General features: G+C 34.7%; 1 protein-coding gene across 2 annotated transcripts in view; it reads right to left on the reverse strand.

The window, feature by feature from the left end:
- LOC145248937 (glycine receptor subunit alpha-2-like) overlaps nt 1-15,574 on the reverse strand; it is a 200,986-nt gene that overhangs the window by 59,348 nt on the left and 126,064 nt on the right. For both annotated transcript variants that reach the window (XM_080110730.1, XM_080110731.1), the window contains exon 3: nt 6,416-6,483. In XM_080110730.1, coding sequence (XP_079966856.1) covers nt 6,416-6,483 — 68 coding nt within the window. The remainder of the gene's footprint in view (nt 1-6,415; nt 6,484-15,574) is intronic.

The following is a 15,574-nucleotide window of genomic DNA, read 5'->3' on the forward strand; positions in this document are numbered from 1 at the left end:
ACACTTTGATCTTGACCAAAAGGAATGAATAAAAGCGACCTACGTGTGACTCATTACTTCCGGGTGTAAACGTCACAGTCTAAAAGTAATAATTAAAAAAAAAAAGTAAATGTAAAATAAATGTAATACCAACTTAGGTTAACTAAGTAAACAGTACAATTAAAACAGTTCTATTAAAATAAATAATTACTAAGATCTAGGTAATTGTTAGTCTCATTGTTATGGTTTTAAAGAAAAAAATGTGTAAAAAAAGTTCTGCTTTTGTGAGTACGTGTATTTCTTTTAAATTACATAACCTTTTTATTTGATTAATTATATCTCTTTTAAATTTATATATTTTGTTAGTAAACTGGAAGAAATTCAGTTGAATAAAACCTTGTTCGTGTTCTTTACGTTAAACTCATATTTTTATAAAAGGTTCATCCGGTTTAAAGAAAGCGCTAAGTTTAAATAAGACTGGAAATAACTAATTCAATGTATAAATAGAAAAATGAAATAAATATAAGCTTTAAGTCTTAAGATAGTAATAATCAAAATGTAATAAATTATTTGTAGTTCAAATCTATGATAAGACAGGCTTTCGAAATAGGCTCGACCAGAAAGATTAAATTGGAACGAAATTATAATCTCCGTGCCATTTTCAAAACAACCCCACAAAAGTAACGATATCCTGCAGTTGGTTAAATGACAATGGTTGTAAGAAAAATGTAAAAGAAAATGCGCTTATCTGTTTATTTTGACCTGTTTTATTTAATTAAAAAAACATTGGCTATAACTGGAAGAGAGCGTTATGTTTTGGGGGTTGTTTAAAAAATAGAATGGAAATAAAGTTAGTTCCGTTTTAATTGTCTTTAATTGCGGCAAGCGCTAACAAAATCGAAAAATCACTGTTTACATTCGAAATGTTAACTTTTATAGGTTTACAGGTTTGCTGACAAGGCTGGGGGTGTTTAATACAATTATTTTACTAAATTGATTTTTTTCATTTAAAAATAAAATTATTTCTTTTTTAATAAAGTTTTATTTTAAAATATTTGTTTTTGTTTATTTATATAAAATTACGATAGTTGAATTGTATTCTTTCAATTATATTGGCAAGTAAAATATAAAAGATTAAAACGGAACGAAATTGAAATTTCCATTACATTTTCAATACAATCCCAAAACATAAAGCTTTCCTCGCCAATGAATTGTTTTGATAATATACGTAAAGTGAAATAAATCGAATATAAAATTAAATGAAAATATATTAAATAATTAAATGTTAAATAGATTTTGTAAATAGTACAGTTGAAATGATTAGAATATTTCCAATATGTAATAAGGTCGAGGTAATTAGTTAAAGAGATTTAATATAATGTGATATGCAAATGAGCATAAGTCATTCGATATGGGGGTGGTTTGTAGACTAGTATATAAAGAAATTAGGCAAAGATTCTTATGTCTCCTATAACAGAAACATCCTAAAATGGGTTCTAATGTTTCTCTACCAGGAGAGATCTACCCTCTTACCTCCTTTATATTTCATTGATGATGGAGAGCTGTACACACAGACAGAAACACACGAACCCTATTACTTTATAAAAATATAGATAGATATATAAACACCTTAGAGCAGAAACAAGCAAAGAAAGAATTCGGATATATATGTATATATATATATATATATATATATATATATATATATATATTTAAAAAAAGGCACTTCAAGCTTTCGTTAAAAAAGAAAGAAACAAAGAAATTCGTGATTGTTTGACAAAATTATCAAAAAGAAGGAAAAAATTTGTTTTCTTTTAAATTATACTATTGTTTTCTCGTCTTACGTTTTTTTTTTTTTTTTTTTTTTTTTTCGTTGTTGTTAAAGAGTCGAAAAAAAAAGATCGAACAGCAAATTTTTTCGAATTTCGTACAGGGCTTAACCATAGAGCTTAGGAACGCGGTGGAAGCCATCTAAAAAACGTTACGAGGTGAGTCCCTTCTAAAGAATATAAAAGCTTTAGAAAATAGAAGGGACGGTGGAATATAGGGTGTTGTTACAGGATATAGAAAAATATTTTAGAATAGTCGGTGCTGCGGATGAAGAAAAATGTCAGGCAGCCCTATTGACCACTAGGGGCCCGGTCGGTTCTTCATAAATGGATTAATGGCAAATAATGAAGGTTTAACTTGGTTAGAATTGAAAAGGGCCTTATAAGACTATTATGGGATAGTAGCAAATCCCAACAAGCACATAGTACAATTAGCTAATGTAAGACAGGGTAGGGAAGAAACGATTCAAGACTATATGCAGAGAATATTGCGACTAGCAGAAGGAGCATATAGTGCGACGGATACAGGTAATGCATTAGTTAAAAAACAAATTCTAGGATTTTTTATAGAAGGCCTCAGAGATAAAGATGTAAAAATGGGTGTAATGAGGGATGAGCCTTTGGATCTCCACGCAGCTTATGAGAAAGCCTTAGCAGAAGTGAGATGGGAAATTCAGCTTAACGCAAGCCATGAATGTTTGTCATGCGAGAGGGCAGGTTAGAATCGAAGCAAAATTCCCCAAACAAGATAGATGGAAAAGAGGGAATCGATTAGAGAATAGGGGTCCAGTATATAAAACTAGAGAAAAGGAAAAAACTAGGCCGGTTATAAAGTGTTTCCATTGTGGTAAGGTGGGCCACACGTGGAGAGATTGTAGACACCGCAGTCAGAGAAACGGAGGCGCACCGTTCATAGAATGCCCGATGGACGGAACGAAGGCATACTGACGCATGTAATCGGTAACATGGCGCTGCAATTTCCGTTTCTATCAGAATAGATAGAAATAGATTCAGGGCTTTAGTAGATACAGGCGCAGAGATTTCTGTCATAAAAAGTAGCGTTTTTAAAACACTTATACAGAGACCTAAGCTACATAGTAAATCAATGAATTTAAGGATAGCTAATGGGTCCCCATTAATTGTGGAAGGCATCGCCCGATTAAGGATAAGGATAGGAAGTCAATTCATCCACCATGATTTCTTTGTGGCGAAAAAGCTCAACAGAAATATAATACTAGGCCGGGACTGGCTTAGGCAAAATGGGGTGAGGATGTACTTTGACTTAGGGGCGATAAAAATAGGAAATGAATATATAGCATTAGAAGAAGATGCTCATATCTCAGCAATAGTAAAACTAGGGGAAAAATAACATTAAAACCCCAGTACCTGCATACGTGCACGACTCGTGCGGGTATTAAAAACAGTCAAGGACTGGAGTATTGGGTAGAACAAATAGATAGAGGATGTCTTGGTGATCTTAGTGGTATTTCAGTAGCAAATACCATAGTAATAATTAAAGGATCAAAAAGCTTCGCGCTTTTGATTATGAACAACACCAATCAGACGGTTACATTAAGAAGAGGTTGTAAAATAGCTAGGTGTAGAGCAACTGGCAAAATAATGGAGATTACCATGCCAAAGAAACGTGATGATAAGATCTTGAAAGGGATAAAAGTGCCGGAGGAATTCAAGTTAGAGATCAATAAGGTGCTAAAGCGGAACAAGGACTTGTTCGTTACGGAAGATAAAAACTTGGGCAGTACTGATACGGTAGAGATGCGTATTGATACTGGAACGCACAAGCCCATATGGAAATGCCCGTACTGGACACCGCTTAAGCAAAGAAAAGAAGTAGAGTCAGCAATAGAGGAAATGATGCAGGCTGGAGTAATCGAAAGATCAAACAGCTCGTGAAGTTTTACGATAGTCTTAGTAGAGAAGAAAGACGGTACTAAAAGGTTCTATGTAGATCTTAGAGCATTAAATAAAATAACAAAGAAGTATGCCCAAGTGTTACCAGTTATTGATGATATTTTAGCTTCGCTTGGGTCGGCAAAATACTTCTCAAAGTTAGATTTAAAGTCAGGATACTGGCAGGTTAAATTGAATGTGAACGATAAGAAAAAACTGTGTTCACCTGCCACAAGGGGTTGTTCCATTTAAACGTAATGCTGTTTGGACTTGCGAACGCCCCCGGAGTCTTCCAGAAATTGATGTCCGTAGTTTTACAAGGACAGGAGGAATTTGCTGTACCGTATTTGGACGACATTCTAATATTCTCCAATACAAAGGAAGACCTCATAAAACACATAGATAAGGTCTTAGGTAGTTTGCGCAAGCACAATCTTAGGTTAAAGGCAACGAAGTGTGAGTTTTTTTAGGAAAGAAATACAGTATCTGGGGATCAAAGTAAGTGAGACATGGATAAAGTCTATAAAAATGATTTCGACTCCAACCACTGTAAAGCAAGTAAGAGCTTTCATTGTTATGACATCGTACTATCGGCGGTTTATAAACAATTTTTTTTTGGGATATCGCCGGGCTCTTAGTCTGATTAACGAGGAAGCATGCACGATTTTATTGGGACGATGCATGTCAGTCTGCGTTTGATAGCCTAAAAACGAAGCTTGCAGATATGGTAACACTGGCTTATCCCGATCCGGATAAGGACTACCGACTGTATACAGATGTCTCTGATCATTCGATTGGGGCATGTCTGTCACAAATGATTTATGACCTAAGGTGTGACATGTCTGTCACAAATGATTTATGACCTAGGGTAAAGAGATAGTAAAACCTATTTACTTTTTATCCCATAAGTTGAGTAATACTCAAACCAGATGGTCAACGATATAGAAAGAGGCATATGCGATACACTATGCCCTGAATTAATTAAATCACTATTTGTATAGTGCAACGTTCGCCATCTATAGAGATCATAGACCATTAGAATATTTACTAAACTCACCAATGCAAAATAGGAAAATACAGACGTGGGCTTTAAGTATGTCCGGCTATAATTGCACCATGCAGTAGGGGTAAGACAACGTCTGTGCGGATCTCTTGTCATGCGTTGTGGATTCGAGGCAGGACAATGATGATCCCCAGTAGAAATAGACAGTAGGAATTATATGGTTAGTGCAATAAACTCAAATCATTTTGAGCCAAAAGAGTTTGCATCACATAAGGATGCTGAAGACTCATCGGTAGCACATGAGCGTCCTACATTATCGGGTTTAGATGTATGTAAGGAACCGGAAACAGATAGGGAGATTGTAGATTTAAAGATGCGAATGAAAAACGGTAAAGCGTCCAAGATGGAAAAGAAGAAGTACATACCATTGGACAATATTGTATATTACTTGTCGCAACCCGACGACAAACCAATAATTAGGCTATAGATTCCGTCGCATCTAAGAAAAAGGGTGTTAGCTCAATACCACGATGATAATGGTAACATGGGCGTGGAAAAAACGTTTCACGCAATTAAGCAAAAATATTTCTGGCCTGTTTTATTTGAACAAGTAAACGAATACATAGGTAAATGTATTCCGTGCCAAACCAGAAATTAGCGGAAACAACAACCTCAAATGCACGAGTGCGATTTGCCTCTTTTTCCTCTCGCTAAACTAGCGTTAGATGTTTCTGGGTCTTACCCAAAAACTCTATCAGGCACCTAATACATAGTGGCTTTTATAGATATGTACAGTGGTTGGCCAGAGGCTTTTGTGGTTCCGAATAAGAAAGCAGAAACAGTTGTACATCTGTTGATTGACGAGATTTTTACCAGATTCGGGCACCACTGCAGCTTTTAACGGATAATGGGCCTGAGAACATAAAAAAACAAAAATGAAAAATATGATCGATATTTTTGTTTAAATTTCCCTGTTAAAAAATTGTATATAATTATTTTTCTCTTCTTGTGAATAATTAATCTTTGTGCAAAAACTAAAGCCAGAGTCAGCGTCGATTTATTTATCATTATTACTTGTAAGTTAACTACAAAGAAAAAACAACCATATTGAGTGATTTTCTTTTCAGTGGACGACCAAAAGAGAGAGGGTCGTCAACTATAGCATCCAGCATCCGGACTGCAGCGTTATATCAACTCTATCTTCATGGAAGTGACTGAGACTGCATTTTTGGACTTTTGCGAATGTTTGATCCGAACCACTTAGGACTAGACTTGTAACAGTGTGGACACTACAGTCTTTCTTGGATTGTATCTTAACTGAAAGAGGTTAGATCTTAGCACCAGTTATATTTGCATATGTTAGCTGTCATATGACTGCTGCTGCTAACAGTGTTAGCAGCTCTGTTACAGAAACCTAGGTATGCCAGGTTCAAATCTAGTCCGTTTAATAGAAATACTTTTATCAAATCCTCACCTGACCTTGTGTCCAACCTTAAGAGAAGTAAAAAAAAAAAAAAAAAATCTCCAGAAAAAATAGTTAGGAGAAAATAGGGATGATCATTCATGGCCCATTTTACCCCGATGACTCATAAGTTCATACCCGATAAGAAAAATAATTCCAAACATCTAAGCAGAAGCGATTATTCCGTTTATTCAAGAAAAGCAATCTAAAAGAAATCTGAAAGGTGCTTACCATTGTTGATTCGGATATTGAGTCAATGCTATAAATATATATGTGAACTCTGACCTCTGTTGGAATCTCTGAAATGCAAAAACATAATGATATGTATGAGAACAATGAACTGTTTGCACGTAATTATAATTTAGCAATACAAAAACGGCACAATATGTGAAGGTCAGAACTTGTTCATAGAATAAATTGCATCCTATGAAGATTAAAGGAACAAACCGATCGCCCAATTTTCACAAAATTGATTTGAAAAGAAGAAAAAAGAACATGGTTAATAATTATGTTTTTGAATTTTTGAAAGAATGATTGATAATTTTTTATTATATATATATATATATATATATATATATATATATATATATATATATATATATATAAAACTATTTACTATAATAATTATAAAATATCTACAGACACTAGTGTTTCATCCGTTCTGGAATTATCAGTGCAGGGTGTCACGATTAATACTGGTCGAGAGATCCGAACCTGGCAACAAAGCAAAGACCAAACCCATTTGGCCACCGTTACCCACAAGAAATATTGTTGAAATTTAAACATTTATTTTTAAATGTTTTTAACGTCTGTCAGAGTGATCTAATCATGATATGGTGATCTGTGCATATGTTGGAGAAATATCTTCTACATTTGGACATGCGATCTTCTCAGTCGTGCTCATGCAGTTTTCAGAGCTATCATTAATTTATATAGATGGAACTACATATCAGCGTAAGAATTCTTCTGAATGTTCAATGAGACAATTCCAAGGCCAAAGCATGTTTATGAGCTAAACATGTAGGAGACTGAGTAACAGAAAGTCTCATGGCTTTTTTTTTTTTTTACATAGGCGTCACCACTTATCAAGGCCGATAGGCCACTCAAGGATAAGGGTTAAAGAGTGTACAGTAGTCAAAAGGACAATATAGTAATCGATAGTAATGGAAGTTCGGTAAATTTGTTAACTTAAGTGGAACGACTCATCAGAAACTTGTTCACGTTGGACTTGAAGACAACCATATTATAGACAGCTGGAAAGCAGGAAAACGGAAGACAATTCCACGGGTGTGCAGTTCTAAGAAAGAAGCTTTGATCATGGAGTCTATGTTTAGGTTTAGGCACAGATAAAGAGTGGGGAGAATTATTGATAGTGTTTTCAGCTAGTCGAGTGTTTCTTGTGAAAGTTTGGCGAGGGGGGCCCATAGATTGAAGCTCAGTCGAACACTTGCCATGAAAATAACGATAAAGCAGAGACAAACTCGCAACATCTCTTCTGTGAGATAGAGGTTGCAGCAAAGAGAAAAGGACATCTCCCACCAGGCCACAAAGTCTATTTTGAACCCTATCAAGGCAGGACAAGTCTTTTGTAGCAGCTCCTGCCCATATGTGGCAACAGTATTCCATCCTTGGACGTATCTGGCTCTTATATAGATAGAGAATTGCATCAGCAGTGAGATATCTAAATAGCAAAATATCTTGAATACTGTCTATCGTTCAAACATTTTGAGGCCTTCTAGGTGACTCTTTTTAAGTGGCGAACCTGTAGCTCTGAAATTTGCAACCCATAACTGTATTGATTTTCTATCTGAAACAGCATCATGCCGCCCTAACTTGTAATTAACTCGAAAAGCTTTATGTGTTGCAGTTACAGATTGACTATTCTCCAAAAATATTTATACAGTAAAAGCACAATGTACACTAACCCAAACCATATTGCTTTATGAGGGTATTAGAAAAAATGGCAAGTTATAAGCTAAATGAAAACATCATTAGCACTTGCATAAGTTCATTAGCAATATATAGTTGGAAGTTTAAAATGTGGGACCTATTTCTGCCGCACTTTGTATATATGATGGACTCTCCCGTCAATTTCAACATATGAGCTCTGCCTCAACAATTAAGTTGCTTGGATATCCACACAGATGATTTGTTTATAGTGGAGAAGGCTTTGTGCAGAGTCAACCACACTTTTTTGGTGCAACTGCTGATCTCTGTCGGTGCAATGGTTTCCACAAGACAGAGCAGACAGTAGACCTCAAGTTTTACATCAGAGTTTTTCCTTCTCTTAGATGCATGTCATAATGAAGACTGGGGGGGGGTGCATCTCTCTCAGTGAATTAAATGTGCCTCCAGATATGAACCTGAAAATTTCTATTTCACCGGCATGGTACATACAACATCTAGTCTTCCAAAAAAAGTTATTCATCTTGTATTGGCCAAGCTCATAATTGCTTAAGTTCAGTGATATATATATATATATGTTTTTATTTTTTTTGTTTTATTTTTTTTGTTAGCGATACTCTTTGAACGAATTCAATTATTTATACGAAAGTGTATTTTTACCTAAATGCGAGTTAGGAATTATTTTCCCTTTGACCAATTTGGTAACCCCTAAATGGGGAGCAGCATATATATATATATATATATATATATATATATATATATATATATATATATATATAATTTTTAAAATATAATTATCCACTGATACGTGTTTTATCGTCTACTCAGATTCAGCCACTCTGATGAGTCGTAGACGACGAAACACGTGTCAGTGGATAATTATATTTTAAAAATAATATATATATATACATATATATATATATATATATATATATATATATATATGTGTGTGTGTGTATTAGTGTGATATGTAGTAATAAGTAGATTCATTGAGAGGTGATAGTGAAGGCAGAGTATGTCAAAGAGAGCAACAACAATCGCTATTCTCTATATAGAAATCAAGACTGTCATCCCACAGAAGCTTCGCGATCATCACAGGTTTCAAATGAACAACATCAGCATCCTTCCACCTGTGATGGTAGAACGAGTCTGTTGAAGGGGACAGCAACAAGGTTCTTCTGACACTGAAAGAAGATCTCTCAGCAAACTCTGAACCTTTGCAGAAAAAAATGCATAGCACTCAATCCAGTAGGCCTGAGTGAAGGTTGCGAAAACATGGAACAACCTGCATTAATGAGGCTCTATACAGGACACATCCTCACAGACTGTCCTCTGAGCAAGACATGCTCAGATGCAGATCTTAAGGATGCTTTGGACACTGCCTGATGAAGGATCTTGAGATGGAGTGATACGCTATGCTGGGTAGTAATCTATAGTGATAAGTAGTGAAGCTGCACATCTAAAAATAAAAAAAGGTTAAAGGTTCCAAAAATTCATACAAGAATTGTCCACAATGGATGTCCTGTTCCGTAATGGATAAAGTACTAAGTAATTCAGTACTTATGTGACACTCTTCTTGAGATTGAAAGTTAAATCCTCAACGCTGACGATACTAGCAACATAATTGTGAATTACTATTGAAACTCAACTGAACACACGGAAATAAATAACTACAACACAAAAAGTAAAATAGAACAGATATATTGAGAGCAAGAAAGTATATACAATATTTACGTAGAGTTCATTAGTATAGTCATGGGGAGACCGTCCCTTGAGAAGGTGTCGGCTGGGTAGTCGTCGACTCTTGATCTTGTTGTCTCTCTGAGTCTTTCGTTGGGACTCTCACTGGGTCTCACCGATCTTTACGGTACCAACCATATTTATATGGTTGACACTCCACGTATGCTGATTAGGTGGATCCTACCACAACAATTACTTAAAAAGTGTTTAGAGCAATAGAGGACCGATTTCACGAGAAGCAGAAATAGATTGACTGAACTTATGCATTGAAAGTTTCCTCTCTCTGCTGCAAATATTGACGGCGTGACACTCTAAAGAAAGCAACACTTGTCATGGACACGTGTCAGAAGCAGAGATGCGTCATTGAACTCATGGCAAAAATACATTGAGAATAGTAATGACTATGTAGAAAAATAAATTCTGAAGCACAAAAGGTGGTCCATTTATTAAATTCCCTTCTTCACAGCTCTTTAACTTTTTGAGATAAAAAGATAGGAGGCTTTATTTTTGGAATGACCCTTGCATGACAAAGCACACTCCAGACGCCCATGCATAGCTATTGTTCATCGCTGGAAAAAGCGCATTGAGAATGGTTATGACTATGTATGACTATGTAGAAAAATAAATTCTGGAGTACAAAAGGTCGCTCGTTTTTATGGTATCATTCCCATCTTCGTAGTTCTTCAACTTTTTGTGTAAAGAAAACAAACTAGGAGAAACGACCTCGTATATCTATACTCCTATAAATATTTTTTTTTTTTTTTGTGTATTGATATTCACATTAAAAACCCTTTTTTCCATTGGTATTTATTTGCTTTCCCACGAAAGCAAAATGTGACACAAGGTCGTTTTTAATGTGGGGTTAAACCAGATACCCCCCCCCCAAAAAAAAAGACAAAGGGGGCACTCTGGTTGGGACAAAAAATAATAATTGTCCCAATAAAGAGGGTTTTCCCTCCATTGACCGAGACAAATTACCTTAAGTGTAGCATCAGAACATATACTACACTCTAATCCTGGAGCAAATGCCAAGAACAACAGAAAAAAGGCTTGCCTTTTTTCTGTTTAGTTATTTATTTGCTTCCCCACTGAGCAAATTAGGCACAACGCCGTTTTTTAATGTGAAGAGTGAGGGGAGAAGGACCAGTTCCCCTGAGGGGTAACTGGATAGTGACAATTGGTATGAAGGATGGCCCCTACATTGACCAAAACTGATTGCTGCCCCCACATATAACTTTGATTGCAGCATCTGCCGGAACAGATGGTATTTATTTGCTCCCCCACTGAGCAAATTAGGCACAAGGCCAATTTTTAATGTGAGGAGTGAAGGGAGGGGGAAGGGAAAAAGGGGACCAGCTCCCGAGAGGTGGGAAATGGGAGCTGGTTAATGGTCAGGCATGTGGGGCCGCCCCCACATCTGGTCTTTGCTAGTCATAGCTAGTCATAGCCTGCAGTATCTGCCGGAACAGATGGTATTTATTTGCTCCCCCACTGAGCAAATTAGGCACAAGGCCGTTTTTAATGTGAGGTAAAAACCAGCTCCCCTAAAAGGGGTCACTCTGGTTACCAAAAATAATAATTGTCCCAGTATAGAGGGTTTCCCCTCCATTGACTGGTACAAATTATCTTAAGTGCAGCATCTGCCGGAACAGATACTACACTTTAATAACAGAAAAAACATCTTGGCCCGAAGGCAAAGAAGAAAAAAGACGAACCTTTTTTCTGTTTATTTAAAAAGAAAATACAACTTTGTTATGTATGGGTCGTGGAATTGCATTCATCTACAAAAAATCTAGCTAATTTGCATATTCTTTTAAACATTCATTTTAATTAATTCCCTATTAGTTTTTTCGGTTTTCTTATGGGATGATCATCTTTAGTTAACTATTACGTGTAATTATATTCATGCAGATATTCTACATGATTTATACTTCCGTAATATTTGCGTAAAAAGTTATAGTAAACACAAATCTCTTATCGTATATATATTTATGTATGCATATATATATTTGGTTAAAAAAAATTGCTTACCAAACTTCTCTGTCATTTTTTGGTCTACAGACATGAAAGTTAATATACAGGGTATTTGAAGCCATGCAAAACTTATGTTTGGATTTTAGCCAGGGAAAATCAGTACAAAAGTGTAAAAATTAAAGAAATTGAATTTTCCAGGTGAAGGTTGAACAACAACATTACGAATATGCATGTATAACGTAATAGCTATTGGTTCATGTTTTAATTTTTAGCTTTGCAGCAAATAGATCTTCATAGCTCAGGCATTAATGTCCAAGGAAAAAATAAATCGTAAGCTAAACGTTTTGGTTTTGATTCTTGGTAGTGGCACATGAGTCATTTTTTTTAATTTTAAATCATTATTATATATTGGGTCCAATATAATCTATATATCTATAAAAGTGAAAGTGTCTGTTTGTGTGTGTGTATGTGTGTCTTTGTGTGTACATTTCTCTACCAAACTACTCTGTCAATTTTCAGCTTACAGACTCGAGATTTGACATAAGAGGTATTGAGATTTGGGAAAATCCTTTTAATCGGTTTTCGGTCAAAAATTTGGCTGTCAAAGAGTCAAAGTTCAACGATTTGACCTTTGAAAACTCTACCAAACTCCTCTGCTTGTTTTGGGTCTAAACACTTGAAATTTTAGATATAGTTTACTTTGACATGGATCAAACTTTTTAGTTTGATTTGAATCCAAAACAATAAATGTTAAGGAGTCAAAATTGGGGTCAAAGTTAAAAAAAAAATTGACCTCTGTGGTCTCTACCAAATTACTCAGTCAATTTTTGGTCTAAACATTTGAAATTGTACATAAACTGTATTCAGATATAGCGCAAGCTTTTTAATCGATTTTTGGCCGAAAATTTGGCTGCTAAAGGGTCAAAGTTAAAAAGATTTGACCTTTGCGGTCTCTAGCAAACTATTTAGCCATTTTGGGTTTAAACATTTGAAATTTTACAAAAAGGGTATTCAAACATGCAACAAGCTTTTTAATCAGTTTTTGGGCGAAAATTTGTCTGCCAAGAGGTCAAAGTTGAAAGGGTTGACCTTTGTAGACTCTACCAAAATCCTCTGCCAATTTTGGTCTAAACACTTGAAATTTTAGATGTAGGTTACCTGGACATGAGTCAAACATTTTAATATATATATATATATATATATATATATATATATATATTATTTATTATTTATTATTTGGGGGGGATAAACAGTTACATATGGTCGCTACAAATAGCCATCTGTTTCAGTCAAAGAGATATCATTAGGTGACCTGGAACCTGGAACCTCTCGACGCCAAAAAGAAAAAAAATTTTTTTTTTCTTTTTGGCGTCGAGAAGTTCCAGGTCGCCTGATGATGTCTCTTTGACTGAAACAGATGGCTATTTGTAGCGACCATATGTAACTGTTTACCCCCAAATAATGAATAATATTTTGCTCTTTTTATTGAGCACTATTTAACAACCTCGTTGTCTTCATTAGTACTGACTTTTGGACCTGAATATATATATATATATATATATATATATATATATATATATATATATATATATATATATATATATGTATATATATATATATATACTTATGCACAAAATGTTATGAATATATAAGACCCGGGCAAAGCCGCGCTGAACTGCTAGTATGATAATAAATATGAAATCCGGATTAATCAAAGTATCATATTTAAGCGTATTTTATGTCCGGGCAATCTATTAATAAAAAAGTGGAATCTGCATTAGTCATTCCACCATTTTATATCCTGATTTGCTTCAGTTTGTGTCTATCCGGTTCACCTCTGCATTATATTGTCATCTATTAATTTACTTGACAAACAATACTTCGAACAAGCTACATACACGTCTTATTTTAAACTTTAGAATTTTGATAGAAGAAGTGACAGCCGGACCGAGTTATGTTTCTTTACAAAATACATTGTTATACTAACTTTACAAAGGATTATTAACTTAATTCATCGATCATTTGCCATGGTAGTTAGTGTCTGATCATGATTGCGTCTCTTTTTGTAGGCCGAATGCAAATTAAAAAGAATGGAATATAAGACAAAGAACACTGGCAAAAATAATAAAATAAAATAACAATAAAAATAATGACAAATGCACTAACAAACATTAAAAAAATATTCTCTCTTTCTGCACTTAAAATAAAACATGTTACATCTGTTCTGACAGCAAGCGTTTATATGTTCTTAATCTATATATTAATACGATAGCGTGTGTGTTATTTTGTGTGTCAAGCTTACATCTTTTTTATTCCGAGTGCATGCTGTTTAATTGTTATGACCTTCCATTTCTTGTAATAAATAATTTTTACCAGGAATTCTTCATAAATTTTGGTTTTGGTTTCGATTTTTAGCTGATAGCACTCAAGTCATCTATTTTTTTTTCTAAATAATTTTACCAAGAATTCTTCATAAACTTTGATTTTGGTTTCGATTATAGCTGAAGGAACTCAAGTTGTATAGATATATACATATATTTTTTTCCTTTGGTTTCGATTCAAGCTGATGCACCGAAATCATATGAATACATTTTTTATTTTTTAAATCACAATTTTATAATATATAAGAATCGATACAAAATTGACTCTATAATAATATATATGAAATCTGCATAACTTAAAATATCATATTTAAGCATATTTTATGACCAGGCTATGCTGGGCGTCTCTGCGAGCTTAGATAAATACTTTTGTAGTTTTAACAGAAAAGCTACAATAATATCAGGGCATTTCATGCTGAAAATCCACAGAATGTCGACATCAATATATTACATATGAAAGAGTCCCCTGTGGAATTTCCACAGGTCCTGCTAGTTTTTTTTATAGGATTATAATATTTATTCACCATAACTTAAAGGGTAGCATAAGATATTGTATACACACATTCACTAAAGGACAGACTTTTTCTAGTGCTACTTTACTATATTGCAATGTCGTTTCTCTAAGGTGTGTATATAATCCCATTATATACATAGGTCTCCCTTGTTTATCATCACTGTAGTTTTACATCATGCAGACATAGGGTCCTTGTCTCATGGCAATAAGTTTCTTAGCTTAGTGTTGAGGTGTGTGTGCCATACGGATAATTTCACTTATTATAAAGATCAGGAGAATATGTCTCTCGGCACTAGTACACCAGTTATGCAGGATGCATGCACATGTGGCAGTCGGACTGACGTATAACCACACTTTTTATTTTGTTGTATTTGCTTTTCTGTTCAATATATTTTGTTTCCATTGAATAGCGAATTATGTCTTTTTTCAGAACTCTTATGGGACCGTAGCAATTACAGAGAGAGAGAGAGAGAGAGAGAGAGAGAGAGAGAGAGAGAGAGAGAGAGAGAGAGAGAGAGAGAGAGAGAGAGAGAAGACGTAAACGGTCATGCTATACTAGTTCACATTCTACACCTACCTCACCCCTAACAGAATCCTTTAAGATGAGAACCTTTTTTATAAGCATCCCTCTCGAAAAGAGCCAAAATTCCCTTTCTCCAAAACTCACATAATACTCTAAACATTAACTTACCTACTGAGGTCATTATTTTGAACCCTGACTTGCAAATCATTCTCTCTAATCTAATTGTGGGCTTGGTTATATACTAACTTTAGTTGACGATGATAGAAAAAGGTGAATTCTACTTACCTGCTAAGATCATTATTTTAAACTCTGTTCTGTCAATCATCATTTCTACCCCAATTTTAGACGTTTGT

Source organism: Euprymna scolopes, chromosome 27, assembly GCF_053919585.1.
Source record: "Euprymna scolopes isolate OS-2025 chromosome 27, ASM5391958v1, whole genome shotgun sequence".
Lineage (NCBI taxonomy): Eukaryota > Metazoa > Mollusca > Cephalopoda > Sepiida > Sepiolidae > Euprymna > Euprymna scolopes.